At 34.5% G+C, this 20,606-nt stretch overlaps 3 protein-coding genes across 3 annotated transcripts; 2 read left to right on the top strand and 1 right to left on the bottom strand.

Moving 5' to 3' along the window:
* Window positions 1-4,871: 4,871 nt before the first annotated feature.
* LOC136970699 (uncharacterized) lies at window positions 4,872-8,223 on the bottom strand. The gene is made up of 2 exons (XM_067265166.1): window positions 8,211-8,223; window positions 4,872-5,398 (listed from the first exon to the last, which is right to left on the bottom strand). Exons 1-2 carry the CDS (start codon window positions 8,221-8,223, stop codon window positions 4,872-4,874), a joined length of 540 nt encoding a protein of 179 aa, XP_067121267.1.
* A 1,042-nt stretch (window positions 8,224-9,265) lies between these two features.
* On the top strand, window positions 9,266-10,201 carry LOC136970698 (very-long-chain 3-oxoacyl-CoA reductase-like). Its single transcript, XM_067265165.1, has one exon. The coding sequence runs from the start codon at window positions 9,266-9,268 to the stop codon at window positions 10,199-10,201; it is 936 nt and encodes a 311-aa protein (XP_067121266.1).
* Window positions 10,202-16,590: 6,389 nt separating this feature from the next.
* Window positions 16,591-18,393, top strand: LOC136970697 (protein FAM200C-like). The gene has a single exon (XM_067265163.1). The coding sequence runs from the start codon at window positions 16,591-16,593 to the stop codon at window positions 18,391-18,393; it is 1,803 nt and encodes a 600-aa protein (XP_067121264.1).
* Window positions 18,394-20,606: the final 2,213 nt, after the last annotated feature.

Here is a 20,606-nt window from a genome sequence, read left to right as displayed (position 1 = left end):
AAAAAGGTAAAGCGATTAGTTTTATGTCTAAACAGATTAAAAATATCCAAAAATAGGTTAAATAATAAAAATTTAAATAAAAAATTAGAATTACAAACTGTTAATAATGCGAAATATATAAGGAATAAAATATTAAGTTGATAAAAATATTTAATCGCTAGTCAGCATAAGAAAAAAGTAAATGGCAAGAAAACCTCAACCAGTCTGGAAGAAACATACCAGATTACCATAGAAGTTTGTCTTACGGCGTAAGTTTGAATTTCCTCTTTTGTAACACAGAGATAGATACTATAGCAGATACAGAATATGAGATGTTTCAGAGTAAACTTACAAAAGAAGAAAAAGAAGAAATTAAAATAAAGATTAATGAAGACTCCAATAACCACCACCTTATAAGTTGCTGAGGAAATTTTTAATTAAGAAAACAAACGTTTTCGATCTATTCCATAGATCATCTTCAGGTTTAAACTGACGAACAAAAATAATTCCAAAGAATGGAACACAAAATATTTAAATTCATATAACCCGACAACGGAGCAACTAATTAAAATTAGAATTAAAGCGCAAAAAATACCCAAATGTAAATTTACAAACACATAACAATATTAAAGTTATTAGTACACGCTAAAAATCATTTAACAGATAATAAAATATTAAGGTTCTCCAAATACGAAACACATCGCAAATCATGAGCCATTTGTAAGTCTCTTAATTGCAAATTTTCAAGCTGACGGTAATCCCTCAGCGTCTCTGGCGTTAATGCATCTATTCTCGAGTCTACTCTTGTAAATTTCTATTTTTTCCGCCGTCTTTGCTAAAGTTGGAGAATATATTTGTTTGACGATTTCCGCCTCTTCCCATCCAACGACGGATCCCTCGGCCTGGGCCATCTGGGCCAGAACAGTTGCGTTAGAACTTTTCCTTACATCATATTTATGCTCTTTGATTCTTACACCTAGGTTCCTTGTTGTAACCCCTATATACTCATGTTTTAGTCCTAATTGCTGATTTTCATAAGGGATCCTATAGACCCCAGCTCTATCCTCTTTCTTAATCTTCCCTTTATCAGTTCTCAGAATTTTGTAGAGGTTCGGGGCTCGTTTGAAGATCAATGTTGATTTTTTAATGTCCGCTATCTTCTTCATAATTCCCCGTACATTTTTGTTGAAAGTAAACTTGGTATATCCACTAGGTCTTTGTTTAGAGGTTCTTGTGTCACTCTTTTCAAACTTTCTCGCGATACCATTAATTACGCTTCTTCTGTAGCCCAAGCTCTCTGCTATTCGCATGATCCTGTCGATCTCGTTAACTCTGTCCATAACGTTATCGCAATAAGTAAAAGCCCTCCTGACTAAGGTGCGAAAGGCTGCCAATTTATAACGAAATGGATCATTTGACTGTGGCGGGATGTAGAGTGGGCTATGTGTGGGTTTAGTATACACTTTAGTGGATAGATGCCCTCTCTTAAAAGTGATATTGATGTCTAAGAAGTGTACCTCCACTGAACTGTTTTGCTCTAGTTTCAGACGTAGGCCGTCTTCGTTATCGTTAATTCTTTCTATAAAAGTACCAGTGGCGTGCCGTGACATTTGATGATAGGGAAGCTGTGTTTCTGTAGGAAGCCGACTTACAGGGGCAATCAATTAATTGCGCGTCAGGGCCCGTTCGTATTCGTTTGTTCGATAAGCCAGTAAAAACCGTATACTTCTTTAAATTCATTTTCAATGATTTTTGTGAAACCGTGTTGTATTATTCTTCGAAGTATCAAACACAAATTCGTGTTAATAACAACCACTTGGCTTTTTTCCACGTTTATTTAGTTGAATATCAACTAAATAAAGGTGGAAAAAAGCCAAGTGGTTGTTATTAACACGAATTTGTGTTTGATACTTCATTTTTAATATTTGTCATTCGATCCTACTGATCTTTAGAACTAAGCAGACAAACACGAACAGTAACAAAAAACACTTTATTAAAAAGGTGAGAACTGTCACCGACATCCTCGGCCAACATCCAGGCAAAAACCCGCGAACTTTCGCGCCTCTTTTTCACGTTGCCAGCCAACTCTCGTCGGCAAGTGTTGCCAGGCAGTGTTCGGGATCTCTGGCGCTGGCGGCCACAAATAGATTATCCGACGTACTTAATAAATAAGAAAGTTCAATATAATTACCTCCGTTATTAGATTCAATAAATTCCCTACGCCCTCTAAATGCCAATTCTCGCTTTGAGAAAAAAAATATAACGTCTATTAATTTAGATATATCTATTAATCGTAATTATCTTGTTACAATTTTCAATATTTATTTTATATTGTCTACCATTGTTAAATTCTATTCCTCTTTGATTTCCAAATTGCTTCAATTTTACGAAAGAATCGTCATTCGTCGTAAATTTTATCGTCAAAATGTCGAAATTTTTTTGTTGACGTATTTATATTTAATTTAGACATTGGTCTTTCTCTTTTAATAATGTTTTCTTTTTCATTATATGGTCTTGAGCCTAAACTTTTTTAAAATAAATTTTTTAATCACTAGCCACGATATAAAATTAGAAAAAAAGCTTACTTGGTAAAACAAAATGTGTGATGAATATACATACCTAGTACAAAAAATTCTTCAATTGTATGAATATACTTTTAAAGAAACTTATAATTAAATATAACTTTGTGAAGAAACATACAAAAAATAACAAAATATTCTTTACTTTTTAAATCTTAAAACAATCCACTTAGTGAAATAGCTCCCTACGAGTGGCTGATGAATGGAACAGAGACGGTCCAGGTAGGTGTGTGCGTGCCAAATCCCGAGGGTGCCGATACCGGTCAATGTCAAATGCCTCTTTTGTCGCATCATTAGTATATATCAAAGGACGCGACGGGGTTGTTGTAGATTTTAAACGTTTCTCACCATAACTGTAAAAATCTAAATATGTTAAACTTAACAGATTGTCCGTCGTTCGTTTTCTAACTAATTCGTTTTAGGACCAAGTGTTCACAGAAATTTACAAAATTTACAACTTTTCGGTCACTCTCATTAAACTGGAAAAATTTCTGTCTTTATTACATCTAATATTTACGAAGAGATCAGACCACACTGTACTCGGCAAGAGATTGGTTCGGTTAAGCTTCTGTTTAAGTAAAATTTCGGCTCTTTCATCAGGGTTTTATTTATGTTTATAATTCCTAATCGCTTAACTATTTAACTACTACTTAAGTAGAAATAAGTTGAAACCGGTTACTTTGTACTTGAATATCCGTAGTCTTGGGAAAGAAGTGGAAAGAAATTTTTATGACGACCGATACATAAATCGTAAATTTAAGGAAAATAAATTCTAGAGCTTTTTTTGTACCATTGTACGTCTCATTCATTAAATTTGATTGTAAATGATGCTGCCAAAGTAACAGTTAATTTTTTAACACTGTACTAGAATTGTACACGATTTTTTCTGCATCCCCTTACAGATGGGACATACTAAATCGTAATATCACCGGTTTAACATTGAAATCCGTAAGTAATATAAGATGGGAGAGCAGAATAAACGCGGAATAAATATATCAAATACAGTCAAACCTGTTTTTATGCGGGGGATAGGGACCGCATTAAAAAAAACGCATTAAAAAAAAATCTCACGAAACTTCACGAATGGCTGTAAATAATAGTTTTCGCAACACAATTAAAAAAATAATTTTTTTATGCGGTCAACAGGGACCGCATAAAAAAAGTCTCACATAGAAAATAACTCAAAACCGTACGAAATAGAATTTATTGACAACAGATGTCAGCACTTGACTGCATCGTCTGGTCTATCGTCTGTTTTACATATTTTTGTCCAGGTGGTGTTTTGTTGACTTAAAAAGTAAATTATTTCATTTTTCGCATATTCATGCAATAATATTACTATAATAAGTGCATTTATGCTATAATAAGTTTATTTAGCTATAATAAGTCAACGTGAGACATGACGAATCGCACGAGACTAGTCGCCAACTATACCGCACAAATTAAAAATTCGCATTAAAAAAATCGCACAAATAAAAATCGCACATAAAAAGAGCGCATAAAAACAGGTTTGACTGTATTTTAATGGATTTTTTTAAAACTCTTGTCAACTATACAGAACTATCATAAAAACATACCAGTAAATTCCTATCGGTTGGGTTAAATTATAAATCTAGTCTAGGATGAGCAACCTTTTTTATAACATGGGCCAGAATAAATTTTACGTTTATTCCGCGGGCCGTAGTAGTTAATTGACGCCTTCTTGTGACTTGTAATTTTTTTAGTCTGCAAATATGAAATAAATAAATAAATAAGTTAATTACTACATTTATTTCTTTTATAGTTTTCAAAAATTACAAAGAATTGGAAAAATGACTATTAATTAGTTATTTTTCCAATTTAATAATCTATTAAAGATCTCGCGGGCCGGATAGAAACTTTTCGCGAGCCGTAGCTGGCCCGCGGGCCGGGGGTTGCCTGCCGTTGATCTAGTCTGCTCGTGATTCACATAATCGGGCGAGGGCAGCCGAATATTTAGCAGGCAGGCGGCTAACAGCCCACAACCGGTCTGGGATATAAAATTAGAAGCTTTATGTGTGAAGCATCCACCAGCTAAACCGGGTGACGTTGGTGCTCTGTAAATCGCATGTGCCAATGCCTATATAATCTGGCTGATTGGAAACTGACCCGGTTTCGACATTCCTTCCGCCACTGAATTATTCGAATATACAATAGCAATCTTATCGTTTTTTTTTCACATGTAGTATAGAAATTTGTAAAAGATACATAATGCAGTTATAATAAAATATTAATTTTAATTAATGCTGTACGTTAAAATATGAAAATTTATATTTTATAAAATACAAGGGAAGGTCATTGGAAGGTGGAATCGGCGCTTCCATCGCTTCCAATGACCGCACGCCACTGAAAGGTACTAATTCCTCGATTACTTCTCCAAATTATAAGGATATCGTCAACATATCTCTTGTAGTAAACTATACTGTTTCTGAAGCTGTGCAGAACCTTTTCTTCAATTTTCTTAACCACTAATTTACACAGAAGCCCCGACATAGGGCTTCCCATAGGAACTCCCCTATTCTGTTTGTAAGTATGGCCTTCGAAGCCAAAGAAGGATTCACAGCATACCAGGTTAGCCATCTCCAAGACATCGTCCCTGTGGTGTAACAACCCTGGGTTTACTTTAAATAAGGATTCCATTAGCGCTTCCAAACAGGACTCAATTTTTACGAATGGGTACATACTCTCGTAATCTAATATAGCACCCACTTCCTCATCCATCAGAGTTATGTCTTGCAACTCTTTAACTACTACCGTAGGATCCTTTGCAACCAATATACTGTCTTCGAGTAGGGAGGAAAGATAACCGTGCAACCTTTTTTCTAAGAAAAACGTGATTAAGATGAATATTACTATAAAGAGACACAAGCAAAATAAATGAAAACCAATTATCGATTTCAAATATACATTACTGTACAATTTAGAAACATTTCTTAAAAAGTCATTACAGATAATACCAAATTTAAAATACAGTATTAAAAACGCTGATCAATTAATAGTTAAATTGGAAAAAGGAAAAATCCGGCCAGAACATAGATTATTGGGTTTGGATATAACATCAATGTATCCTTCTTCCATCGATTACAATATGATAGAACGATGCTTATGTAAGTACCAAGTCCCAGAATATTTGAGAGAGAGCCGATTAATTTCACATTGGTTAATAATTATTATTAATAAAAAATGTTTAAAAAACCAATGGAGTCAGATAATCTGTCATTACCCAATTGTGCTATTCACCAATACACGAAAAAATAATTCTCCTTTCTTCTCTGACTTTTGGAGGCTAAAAAATCCCAAATCTTTAATCCATTCACTCAAAGTTGAAAGAAGATTGGTATAAAAACAAAAGGACCAACAGCTTAACTTTAAGAGAAAAATAAATTTTATTAATTTACATTATACTTAACCCCAAATGCATTTCGCCTTTATTGGCCTCTTCGGTAGGGTTTGTTATAACCAGAATGCGATACAGATTATCCATTAGAAGACAAGTACACTCTATTAACACAAGTACAACTGTTATGTATAATCAACTCTTCCCGGCATTCCACGGGTATCACGCCATTATTTAAATTCATAACATTATTTTGCTTAATGATCGCGAAATGTTCTTTAAATTTTTTTTTTTATTATATTTTTTCCTTATTTAATATCGAAGTGAACTCACTCAGCAAAATTAAATCACAAACAACCAAACACCTTAAGTTGCTGAGAAAATTTAATAAATTATTAAATTTTCTCAGCAACTTAAGGTGTTTGGTTGTTTGTGATCTTATTTAATATCTTTTTATTATTAATGTCAACCTGACAATTATTCGCGTGACAATGTAACAACACAGGAGATGTATTATTTTTAAGTCTTATTGCAGCCAAACGTTCCGATATCCTCACTTTCGGTTTCCTCTTTGTTTCCCCATCGTCAAAATATGGAATCTCCACGGGGTCGGTAATAAGCCCGAAATTGACTGAAATGAATATTTTGGATACAAATAAAACTATTTCAAATTTTAAACGCATAGTATTCTTAGCCAGGTATGTTGAAGACATTTTCAATATATATAATAGCGTAACAATTACACTAAAGGAAATTCTGGCGTATACAAATCTACGTATTAAATTTACACAGGAATGTGTAAAGTATAAAAGGCTAAATTATTTATATATAACGATTGCGAAATTCAGCCATCACCTCGAATATTGTAGGTTTGAGAAGCCGTGTAACGCCGAAAAGGTAATTAATTTTAAATTACATAGTCCCAGAAACCATAAAAGGGAATGTATATTTGATGGAATTAAAGATTTTCTCCAGAACAACCAAAAGCGACTTCCGTGAAAAAAAAATAAAAGAAGTGCATAAGAAGTACATTTTAAACCGGTATCCGTTAAAATGGATAACTAATACGAGAAAGTTATAAAGGATAGATATAAAGTGAACAACAAACATGAAATTAAACAGTACATATCATTTTTCTATATTAAAGGAGTATACCAAAAATATAATAAAATCCTTAGGCAAAATAATCAAATTAAATTTGCTCATCTCAAAATAACAGTTTGTCAAATCCGATAGTCGTAGAAACAGCAATAAAAAAGAATATCTTAGAAGAAAAAGGTGTACAGTACGTCTATATACTACATGTAATATTCCAAGTTTTTACATTGGGGAAACTAAAATAAAATTATAGAAGAGATTCTCAGAACATTCGATAAGATTAGAAAATAATAACTCTCTAGTTTATTGCCATTGAAAGGTTAACAATTGTAAAATTGATGTCAACGATGTTAAATTTGTTTATCGTGAGAAAAATACTGTCGAAAGAAAAATAAAAGAACACTTCGCGATAGTTATGCATAACAATGTTATAAATTTAAATACGGGTGTGTTGATGGCAGCCTGTTGGGTGGTTTTCGTCCAGGATACAAATGTAACTTCGCAGAATGCGAATGGTATCACGTGATGTTTTTTAGATCCCAAAACTGTATATTTGCCACTAACACTACCGAAGAAGTCTTCTAGATACGAAGGCGAAATGCATTTAGAGGTATCATTGGTTTATTAAAAGTATTTCTGCAATTGGAATGGCTGCTCATTTAATTTTTAACTTTTACTGCGTTACTTTCACAACGTTTCAAAGTTTAAAGAATTTTATCTTCAACAAATCGGATTAGATCGTACATCATTTTTCGTGCATTTATCATAATACAATTAAGTGACTGTAATAAAAAACTAAACTTTTTTATTTTTGTAACAGCCAAAAAACAGGTTGTAGGAAAATAAACAAATCTGGTATGTCCTAATCCGACGTTCACCAGAAGTCAAGAACCAACCAGAAGACAATCTGAATTCACTGAGCTTTATTTAAATGCATTTCGAATCGAAGTTTGTAACGATCCGTCCTCGGTCTACAAATAATAAAAAAACAGTTTTTTAAATTTAATTTAAAGTACATGTTCGCCATCTTTAGATTAGTAGTGTCTTGCCCGTGAGCATCATACTTTTCCTGCTAGCAATAGAGTCATCTATGTAACTTCTTTCAGAGAAAATATTTGAATTAAAGTCAACTGAGTTCCGGTTGGACCAGAGGTTTGCATATAGTTAATAGGGGCTTTCTGCTCGTACTGTTTTCATACCTGGTCTCTGCATTCACTTATCTAACTCCATTCTGGAGATTAAGGAAAGACTGCCGGACGGACGAGAGTGGAAATTTATAAACCTACAATATTTTGAAATTGCAACTTAAAAACATAATGTTGATAGATGACAAATGTAGTGACGTCACATATCAAAATTACAGAACAGTGTTACGCAATGCAATGCGAAATGATTGTGACTGCAGTGATATCAAACCTCCTCGTCCTCCCTCAACTGCAGTTTTGCCGGTCCATGTGCAATCCATTCACATGCAGTCGTAAAGGGTAATAAGTTAATGTAGACAAAGAGCCTTAAAAGTAGAGTGTAAAGGCGGGAAAACGGACAACCAGGAAGGCATAAAGCAGGACGATAGAGAGAGGAAGAGGGGTGAAGTGGTGGAGCTCGAAAGTGGGATTAAATATTAAAATATTTTTTGTGTTACGATATTTCGTTGTTCCAGTTCTGTGTGACGAACCGGCGGGACGGAATTCATTATTCAGATCGGGTTCTATACAGTGACTGTAATTGTAAAGTCATTAAGAAACATCCAAACTGTCGAAAAATATACCTATGTAGGTTTATTTGTTTTTTTAAATTTTACGAATTTTAATTACTACATTTTAAAAAATGTTTTATTATCTGTAGACTGAGCAGGAATCGGTACAAACTCCGATCCGAAATGCATATAAGAAGATAGCTGTCAATTCATATTGTCTTCTGAGTAGTTCTTGGACTAAGGTGAACGTCGGATTGAAAGGACAACAAATTTGTTCATTTGCCTACAAACCCGTTCTCAGTGATTACAAAAATAAGAGATTTTATCAAGCGCATGTTGCTGATATTAGCTTTATATTAAACTTTAAACTTCCTATACTCGATATCATAGTATTAATAAATATTTTTGTTAACGTTAATAATAATCAAGGCTGCGATCTTTGGTATTTATCCTCGACACACGAATAAACTCGATAGAAAATTATATATCACAGATTAGTTTCTAAACGTGGAAACGGATCAAAATCGGTTCCGATACATCAGAAAGACAAATTAAATCATGTTCGAAGCCATAGAACAAAATTGCATTTTGCCATATTTTGGGATATTCTGTACAATTCTCTTTGCTTCGACGTTAATATGGAAGTTTGTCAACGTGCTAAGGATACATCTCTTCTCTCTATGCACTTCGGATTTGAAGGAATTCGGACCGTGGGCCGTGGTCACGGGAGGAAGTTCGGGAATAGGAAGAGGCTACGCTAACGAACTGGCCAAACGAGGTTTACACATTGTAATCGTAAGCAGCGGATTGAAGGCTCTGAAGGCTGCCGCCGAAGAAATTACAACACAATACGGAGTAGAATGTCGCTACATTCACGCCGATCTCAGCCACGATGATGCCTACGAATACGTCTTCAGCAGACTGAAGGATACGGATGTTGGCATTTTAGTCAACTGTGCCGGTGTTGTGGGTGACTTTCCGTGTCTTATGTTAGACGAGAGCGACAGAAATGTGAATTTAATGTTACAATTGCACATCAAAGCGGTGGTTCACATGACGCGATTGTTTTTATTTTCGATGTTATCTAGAAAAAGGGCCGCCGTCGTTACTGTTTCGTCAATTGCCTCCGCAATACCTTTGCCATTTACATGCGTGTATTCGGCGTGTAAAGCGTTTTCCGATCGTTTCACTCGAGCATTGTCATACGAATATAAATGGAAAAATGTGAGTTTTCAATCTGTTACTCCTTTTGCCATTCGGACTAGAATGATTGAAGAACGCACTAAAAATTTTAAATATTTCGATTTGATTAAAATGATGTCGATCGACAGAGATAAATTCGTCAGAAGTGCCGTAAGAACAATCAATCTTACGGATCATACATGCGGTAATTGGCTTTGTGACATTGTTTTGTATGCTGTCTTTAAAATTGTCAATATTTTCATGGATGTTGTTGTGTTTAAAGTTACACCTTCGTTTAAAAAGTCATCATAAAATAGTAATGTAATAATTAAACAAATTATTCCTAATCGATTTTTATAGAATATTTTATCATTTAAATTTTAATTGTGGTCGAAGCTTTGATAGTTTATAGTGTATAAAGTCGGAATTAATGATAATATTAAATAGATTTTCCTAATTGTTATAAAAAAAACATACAAAATATCCTAGAATGTTATAATATAATCGAGAAAAGTTGATGATAGTAATAGTAATAATAAGCGCAGAGCCAAAACCGTTATGTTTTGTGAAACCTCTTTCCCGCATCGAGAATTTCGAGAAACGTGAACGGTTTCTCGAATTCTCGATGCGGGAAAGAGAGTTAAGGATTACCCTGAAGAACCCGGCTCATACTGTACTATTTTAGTGGCGGAAAATAGAACATATTTTTAGACCTCATCTAAAGACTCTCTAATTAGTCTCGGAAGATGGGAACTAATTCTCGCATCCGGAGAAATCGGGTAAGATCGGCTATATAACTATAAAGCTTATGTTACGTTAGAGTTTATCATATCGAGCGCCCAATCTAACACTTTTTAAACATTGTTTTTTTTTTTCTACCGTATACAATTTAAAGGACTTAAAACGCGTTAGTTTGAGCACTTGATATGATAAATTCTTACGCAAGATAACCTTTGTAAATGTAAGTGAAATACAATAATATAATAGAAGGGTTATAAATACAAAATAATTCGATAATCTTAATCTTTGCTGTTGCTATTTCTTGTTCGAGTAACGCCTGTCTCATGTGTTAGTTGTCAATAGAATTGTTACATGAATTGCGATAAATTACATAAATCAATTAAACTCATTGTTTAAAGTTTTTTTTTACATTTATAGGCATATAATGTAATAACTTATAACATAAATCTAGAAATTGTTTAAATTTGATTATTCTTATTCAATAAAGTAAAACAAATACAAACTTTATAAAAACTTTACAAAACTTTTAAAAAAAATGGCCTCCAAGATTTTTACATTTACATTTTTGGACTCAAGGGAGCTTAAACGTTACGAAATGCAAAAATTTGAGGATTTTTCCTGCATATATAGAAGTAATGTTAGTGTTTGTGTTTTTATTTTATTATCATGATGACAGCATTCCATCCAAAATATTCCTCTACCTGTAGTCTGATTTTATTGTGTGTAGTGTGCACTTTATTCACATAATGAGTGTTGCTGTTAAATCCGATTGGAAGTTCGAAAGTTGTGGCTTATGAATCGGCATTCAAATGCCACAACCTTCGAAATTCCTTTTTTTTTTTTTTTTTTTTTTTGATTTCGCTGAGCTCTACTTTTTAGCCTCATTCTACCAGATTTTTATAGGATCATAATGTATAATACTATATTCTGCCGAAAAAATCTGCCATGACGGGTAATTCTGCTCACGTTTATTTATATAAGTATCATATAAATTTGATAAATTTTTTTCGTATATGAACTGATAGAAAATAGAGATATAAATTGTGTTATTTTGATTTAAGGAAAATCGTTCCGTTTACATTATTATAAGAATTTAAAACGTTTTAAAATCAATATAAAGGGTTTCGTATATGCTTATTCACAATTCCTTACGTAAGCGCAGAATTAAAACTTTACCAGTTATCATTAATTTTATTTATTAAAAATTAACATACATGAAATTACGAAACAGTTATACATATGAATAAAAAAAGTAACGAGGAATCTAGAAATCTCTTTGATTTCAACGAATAACTTCTCTTATAGATGATCACTTGTTCATAATTACGACCGTTTTGATACTTGTAAGTTACATTAATAATACAATTTGTGTTCTTGTTTTATTCATGCAGTGTTTGTTTCCATAACTATAATATTAATTGGATGATAAACAATTTCTGGATGTATTTCTGCATCATGTTGTCACGGTCGGTCACTTGATTACGGCTGTTTACCTTCGCAAAAGTAGTTTTATTTTACTGTCGTACGTAGCAAAATATTTGCTATAAAAAGTTGTTGTTACAAATATATTAAGAGATTTTATGTAAATAAATTCAAGACTTATAAAATTTCTCTGTGTGCATTTTTTGTGTAAATACATTACCTTCACAGGTAAAATAAAACTCTATTATCTGTCATTCTTTTAACTGTCAAAGTTACTGTATTTTCTGCTATTACTGCACTGTATTTTGTTGTATGCAAGCCTCTATTTCTAAAACTTACTGTATGCGAGGTAAGGTGCTGCATGTAAATATTACACTGTACAGTAAATAAACTGTTAATTTATATATAACATTATGTATTAATTGTGGATTATAAATGAACTTTTCTGTACCGGTATTTCATATCCTTCACGGCCTCGGATAACAAATTTTGTATTTTTTTACTATATTCATTACTGCATGCAAATTAAGTCGACGGCATTTAATTAAACATAGTTTTTTGTTACTTTTTCGCTTACCTGTAAGAGTTCTTACTTAGACGCCATTTTATTCAAATAGGAATAGTTTCTTTCACATTGAAGTTAAATGATAATCATTTCGGAGTGTTTTATCGTTTTAAACTTTTCTCTTTTATAAATTACAGTGTAAGAAAACTCGCCTTGGATAATGCGGAATCACGGTTAATTAGGGGTTTTTTTTAGAAAGTAATTCGTAATCATTCATCTCACAATCTGAATATACAAGCGAAAATCCGAATAAAAAGTCAAAAAATAAGCTTCTGTATATTTAAAATAAATACATTTTTCAAGTTATTTCAAGGGTCTTAGCATTGCACTTGATAGTAAACTTACTTTTTGCTTTCAAATTGAAAATTTATGAAGTTTTCTATCCATTCGATATTTTTTGACAATTACCCATAGACCTACGTTAAGAATACTTTTTTATACATATTTTTAAATATCAAAAAGGCAAAGGGCATAACTGTTGAAAGTCCTCATTGGTACCATTCTATTCGTGCAAAATGTTATATATTTATATATTAATCCTACTCAACTATATGTTATTTTGTTCCTATACTTTTAATTGTTTCTAAAGTTACTTTTTCGTTATTTTATTGTTTATATTATTTCTGTACCCCTAAACTGTAAGGTACTGTACCTAGGCCTGGGTCTCACGTCACGAATTATGAATAAGCACTTATTAAACACTTTATATTGATTTTAAAGAATTTTATAATTCTTCTAATAATGTAGGTGAAACGATTTTCCTTGAGAAAAAATAACACAATTTATATGCAAGTAAATTATTTATCTATTTTACAAAAATAAATTATTTGCTGTGTTAGCAACGTAACGTCTTTTTTCACGTCATGTTCTTATTTTCCAATCAAATTGATATGAATTTTGTAAAAAAATATGACCAGAACCAAAGCAGTTTGCCTTGGCAGAACATAACATATTACGATAATAAATGAACGATGTGTGCAAGCGAGTGTCTTCTGATATCTGTCGGTATTGTTTTCGTTACCTTCTCTACGATATGGATTTTGAAGGAGATTTTTCGGATGGTAAAGCTCTATGTACTTCCAAAGTTTATTAAACAAGACCTTAAAAAATATGGAGAATGGGCTGTAATCACTGGTGGAAGCTCGGGTATAGGAAAACATACAGCTATTGAACTAGCAAAATTTGGTTTGAAGCTTATCCTTATTAGTAACGAATTAGAACAACTGCAGGAGACGGCGAAGGACATTGAGACAAACTTCGGAGTGGAATGTTGTTACGTCTTGGCTGATTTGACTGGTGGAAAAGAGGTATACGACTATCTTTGGAGTAAAATCGAAGGTAAAGACGTTGGAATCTTTGTCAATTGTGCTGGAATTGCCGGTAGAGCACCGTGTTATTTTCTGGACGAAACCGAAAGTAACACCCTAGTAGAGATAGCTTTAAACGCAGAAATTGTAGTCAATATCACTTATCGAATGTCTAACTTGTACGCGAAGAAAAGTAAGGTAGTTATTATTAATGTTTCGTCGGCCGCTTCAATATTTCCATTACCTTATTTTGCTATTTATAGTAGTTGTAAAAGGTTCATGGATGTATTTAGCAAAGGGGTCAACGCGGAATTAATAGATAAAGGCGTTAAGATACGGTCACTTCTTCCATGTTTTGTTCGCACTAGAATGACAAATAGAATGAAAAAGAGTATGTTAATTCCGTCGTGTGAGAAATTTTGTGAAAATTGGATAAAATGTATTGGAAAGAACCAGAGTTACGCTGGTTATTGGTTACACGAAGTTATAATTTATATTTTATCGTTTTGTCCGCGCTTTTTTCTCAATTACATGACAAAAAACATGTTAATTGTTAAACAAAGAAATACATCGCAATCAAGAAATAAGAAAAGAAATTGCATGTAATTTAATATGTTATTATTAAGAATTTTTAGTTTATGTATAAAAATTAACGTATTAAACTCTAATTACGCTTAATAAAATGTTATAATTTTTTGATTGTTACTAATAATAAATGAACAATTCCACGTAATTTACAACCGTAAATTTATTGTATATTTTATTTGAAATATTAAAATATTTTCAATAAAATTATTTGTGAGAATTGTAGCTTGTTGTTACTTTTCTTCTAGAGCAGCGGTTCTCAATGTGGGTTCCACGAAGCAAGGTCAGGGGTTCCGTAAAGCTACATTGAAAAGCAACATTTAATCATAACATAAGAAATCGGTATGTACATATCATATCTTATGACGTCAATGAATTTTCACTGACAGCAAGTGTTGCCAGACTAGATTATTCAGAGTTGGCAACACTGGTGATGGCTGGCTTTGTCGTCAGTTACGCGCGAACTCTCGTGCAGGAAGGTTGTGCTGCTCTACTGTTACACAAGCATTTCTTGTACTCAACAAATTATTTTTACTATTTTTAAAGCCCTACAATAGTTAAATGGATCGATGGTTAAAAAGGATTAGTAAAGCAACAATATCCAAAAAAAAAATACAGAAATAGGTGAACTTGCAAAGGAACGATCTGCAACTACTAGTTCAAGAAACACGGAATATGTTCTTTCTTCTGAATGGCAGCCAGGCAAAAAGAAACGCAAGTATGATCCTCAGTATTTGTCATATGGCTTTACTAGTACTGGTGATGAAAAAGCTCCAGACGCCATTTGTATACTTTGTCACACAAGATTAGCTAACAGTTTGTTGGCACCAGCAAAGTTGCAAAGACACATGGAGACCAGGCATAGTGTCTATAAAAATAAGGATAAATGTTTCTTTGAAAGGAAACTTGAAAGTTTCAATAAAACTACGAATTTCATGAAGAAATGCAGAACAGACAATGAAAATGCAACTGAAGCGTCATATAAAGCATCTTACCATATTTCTTTTCATGGCGAAGCACATACTATTGGTGAATCATTGATAAAACCTATATTGAAAGATGTAGTTTCATGTGTATTTGAAGAAAAGTCTGCTCAAAAGGTTGAATTTATTTCTCCATCTAGTGATACGGTGTCGAGGCGTATTGCTGATATTTCTGATGACATTGAAACCGAACTTATTTCACGATTGCATGCGTGTGATGCTTACGCATTGCAAATGGATGAGTCTACAGTTGTGGCTGGACTGGCAATTCTACTTGTGTTTGTTAAATATGACTTCAATAAAACAATCGAGAACAATTTGCTTTTCTGTAAAAGCTTCTTGCCACAGGAAAAGATGTATTTGATTGTGTTGATAATTATATAACAAATCTTGGTATTGGTTGGGATAAATGCATTTCAGTGTGCACTGATGGAGCGAAGGCTATGATGAGAAAATTATCTGGCGCTTTAACTAGAATAAAAAATGTTGCAAAAAACTGCAGTAGAATAAAAAATGTTGCAAAAAACTGCGGCAGTAATCACTGCATTCTTCGCAGATATGCATTAGTGATAAAACGAATTTCTGCTTCATTAAATGTAGTTTTGGACGAAGCCGTGCAAATTATCAATTTTATTAAGACTCGGCCATTACAATCAAGAGCAGTGGTTCTTAACCTGGGTTCGACCGAACCCCTGGGGTTCGGCGAGTCAGTCTCAGGGGTTCGGCGGAGGTCAACCACCTGACGTCATCGTGACGTAGAAACCGTATTGGTTTCGAAAACTAATGCTACATAACGTGTGTTCTATTGGGAAACTAACTACTCTTACTCTCTAACTTCTACTACTCTCTAACTGAAACGAAGTGAAGAGGTCCCAATCAAATACACGTATAAACGACCTGCAAGACGGTCAAGCACACACCCCACTCATACGTTCATGATAACACGCCCCACTCGGCTATCATTGGCTGCGGGTGATCACGCAACATCGCTTGGCCTTTCTATGCTGCAGGAAATTTGGTGCGCCCAGTATTCGAATTGTGACTGTCGTGATTGTAAGTCGTGTGATTTCTTTTTTAATATTTTAATCCCTTCATACTATGTCGAGCAAAAAAAGAAAGTGGTCGGACGAATATGTACAATATGGATTCACATGTATAACGGAACGTGATGGGAGTCAGCGTCCTTGTTGCATGATTTGCAATGCCAAGTTGAGCAATTCTAGTCTAGCACCGGCAAAACTAAGAGAACACTTCTTTAATCTGCATGGAAATTACAAAAATACAACACTCGCTGAATTCAAGGTGAAGAGGGCCAGATTTGATGAAAAGGGTAGTCTGCCTGTCCTCGGCTTTGTACCCATCGATAAACCGATCCTTACAGCATCGTACGAAGTCGCTTACCTTATCGCAAAGCAGGGCAAACCACACAATATTGGTGAAAAACTCATAAAACCAGCCGTGTTGAAGATGGCGAATATCATGCTGGGAAAAGCGGCTGAAGTTAAGTTATCCCAAATTCCTCTTTCAAATGACACCATCAGTGACAGAATAGACGACATGAGCAAAGATATCTTGGCCCAAGTAGTTGCAGATCTGATTTCAAGCCCGGCAAAATTCAGCCTTCAACTCGACGAAACTACAGACGTTTCCAGTCTAAGTCAGCTTGCAGTATTTGTGCGCTATGTGAAAGACGACGTTATAAAGGAAGATTTTTTATTATGTAAGCCTCTTACAACAACAACTAAGGCAGCCGATGTAAAGAAACTTGTGGATGACTTCTTCAAAGAAAATAATCTTTCGTGGGATATGGTTTCTGCAGTTTGTTCGGACGGAGCTCCAGCCATGCTGGGAAGAAAGTCTGGTTTTGGTGCGCTAGTGAAAGCCGATGCACCACACATCGTTGTTACACATTGTATTCTACACAGGCATGCGTTGGCAACAAAAACCATGCCTCCAAAACTGGCAGAAGTCTTAAAAATTGTAGTGGAATGCGTGAACTATGTGCGAAATAGTGCTCTGAGGCACCGCATCTTCAAGGAGTTGTGTAAAGAAATGGGGTCTGAATTCGAGGTACTTCTGTACCATTCAAACGTTCGGTGGTTATCCCGGGGACAGGTTCTGAATCGTGTTTTTGCCCTACGTGAGGAATTAGCCCTGTTTTTGCAAGAGCACCAACATGGTCATGCAGATTGCTTCAAAAATTCTGAATTTATTCTCATGCTTGCGTACATGGCTGATATCTTCGCAGCTCTCAATCATCTGAATCAACAGATGCAGGGCGGTGGTGTCAACATCATCGAAGCGGAAGAAGCCCTGAAGGCGTTTCAAAAAAAGCTACCGTTGTGGAAACGACGAATAGAAAACGGTAACTTTGCAAACTTTACCCTGCTAGACGAATGTGTAAATAAGAATTATGATGTGCCTGGAATCGGAGATATTTCTGTATCGGGAGAACTGAAGCACGCAATTTCCATGCACTTAGACGAGCTTGCAAAGTCTCTTGAAGGGTACTTCCCTTCAAGAGAGTTATATCCAGCATGGGTGAGGCAGCCGTTTACGTTTGATGTTGAGAAAACAGATGTCAATGATACATACCTGGATGAAATCATTGAAATTCAGCAGAGCCAGGTTCAACAGCAACTCTTCAAAACAACAACGCTCTCATCGTTTTGGTGCCACCAAATAGTAACGTACTCTGCTATTGCGAAGAAAGCTCTGGAGATTTTGATACCGTTTGTGACAACATATCTTTGCGAGCAATCCTTTTCGAGGATGCTGGACATTAAAACGAAGAAAAGGAACAGACTTAGTTGCGAAAATGACATGCGAGTGGCACTTTCCAAAGTAAAGCCTCGCATTTCCGAACTGGTGTCTAAAAGGCAACAGCAGCAGTCACACTGATTTTAAATTTTGTTCTTTATTCTTAATGTTTTGTTCTTTGTTCGTAATGTTTTGTTCTATAATGGTTTTGTTTATTTTGTGGACCAATAAAATATATTCCTATGTTTTGAATTTGAAAAATTATATTATATTTTTCCAATTAAAAGGGGTTAGGTGAATGCTCATATAAAACTGATGGGGTTCGGTACCTCCAGCAAGGTTAAGAACCACTGGCTTAGAGGCTACTAGCCGCCGTAAACGCTAAAAAAGTCTTCAAATTATTAAACATAAAATAGCCATCGGACGAACGAAATTACGAAGACGCACGTCCCGAAAATCGAGAGCCGAAACCCGAGGACTCCGAAGCCCGCCGACGACGAGCCGCCACGACCGATCCTCCTGCTTATCGAGACGATTATTCCTACGATTACTGCCGATATATCCTAGGAAGAGGTATGACCCCTAAATTTGTAAACTCTCTCTCCCCCCGCGGTTAGGAACTGGACGCGTTAGATTTTCTGTCTTTCTTTATCTGTCTAAATAAATCGTTATTTGTTTTCATCATGGTTCCGTTATTTCGAATATCGCCTTAACTTATCGACGAACCCACACGCTTCCTCCACTCGACCTGACAAATAATTACCCAATCCCGACAAGTCGGGATATCAAAAAATTTAGCCATCCTTGACAGTGGGATGGGTCTTGCCGACCTGTTCGCCGAAAAAAAAGGAGGTACGACTCCGTCCTATTTCCCGGCGTTCCCACAGTGTGTTAACATTGTGTAAGTGAGGTAAAAATTTTGTAAAGGGTTTATATGTGGTTCAATTGTGCGTTTAAAGTGTGTAAATGTGTTTAAAAGTGTGCAAATGTGAGTTAAACGTGTTTAAACGTGGTTTAAATGTGCGTTTATAGTGTGTAAATGTGTTAAACGTGTTTAAAAGTGTGTAAATGTGTGTTAAACGAGTTAAATTTGTCATAACCAAGGATATGTAATAGTGATTTCCGACCCGAAAGACAGCGTGAACGACACATGGAAGGCTAGGCGGCCGTGGATCGCAGGTGCCACCCTTTGGAGACGCTGCCTACCGTAGATGAAAAGGCGAGAGATGTGAATCGTAAGTCTGCAGTTCTTAAGAGAAGTAAAATTTATGTACAATACAGGCAAATTTTGTTCGAACTACTGATATATAGAATCTCGTAATTCACTTTGTTCATGCATCGATTGAATTTATTAGTAGTATGATGACTATCTTATTTTTCGTTTCTGGTCCAAGAGTAGAAAAAGTAACCAAAAGCAGGGGGAAAAAGTAAGTAGCAAATTTACGTTTTAAAAATGTTTTAGTTTTAAAAAGGTTTAAATATAGGCGCGTTTAGGTTATTGTCGACGGTCGCCATCTTGTTTGCACACGTAAATGTGCAAACAAGATGGCGACCGAAAGCGCCGCCATTTTGTATACCTAGGCTCACATTAACCTGCTTTCCTTATACTTTCTTCTTATTCTTATCCAGCGTAGGTGCATTATTCATGTCCGTTTACTCTTATATCTAATTTCTGATTGTAAAGTCTGTTCTTCGACTCTTCATACGTCATAACGTTGGATATAAGACGTATTAACGGCTCCGAATGAGACGATTGCGACTTTATCAGAGCTGTAGAGCTTACTCATGTCCTTCCAATCCGACATTCACCTGAGATCAAGAACCCCACAAAACACAATTCGAATTCACATATTTGAAATAAATATAAATAAAGATCAAAGAAATTAAGAAAAAATGAAATCTGTGGCAGAGCACATCAATGTGAGATTATTTGTTTTTAAATTTTACACGTTTTTGTAACTATAAATTTAAAAAACTGTTTCTTTATTATCTGTAGACCGAAGACGAATCGTTACAAACTCCGATTCGAAATGCATTTAAATAAAGTTCTGTGAATTCAGATTGTCTTCCAATTGGTTCTTGTCTTCTGGTAAACGTCGGATTGGAAGGACATAACACATTTGTTTATTTGCCTTCAAACCTGTTTTCGGCGGTTACAAAAAAAAAAAAGTTTAAAGTTCATGTAAGGACATTTAAAAATTAAACAGAAGTCTTTAAGTTATAAAAATGTTTACAATAATAAATTTACGTATATTATCGAAAGTACGGGTACCGAGACGATTAAAACTTTAAAACCTTGAACTATTAAAATTAGTAGTAAGTGTACAAACTAATTTGAGAAAAAATTTAATTGT

Source organism: Centruroides vittatus, unplaced genomic scaffold (genome assembly GCF_030686945.1).
Source record: "Centruroides vittatus isolate TY-2023 unplaced genomic scaffold, ASM3068694v2 contig_2104, whole genome shotgun sequence".
Taxonomy (NCBI): domain Eukaryota; kingdom Metazoa; phylum Arthropoda; class Arachnida; order Scorpiones; family Buthidae; genus Centruroides; species Centruroides vittatus.
The sequence above is the reverse complement of the archived record's forward strand: the minus strand, read 5'-3'. Positions and strand labels throughout refer to the sequence as shown.

What these genes read in the sequence shown, in the direction of transcription:
- LOC136970698 (XM_067265165.1), top strand. Translation starts at nt 9,266, where the DNA reads ATGTTCGAAGCCATAGAACAAAATTGCATTTTGCCATATTTTGGGATA.
- LOC136970697 (XM_067265163.1), top strand. Translation starts at nt 16,591, where the DNA reads ATGTCGAGCAAAAAAAGAAAGTGGTCGGACGAATATGTACAATATGGA.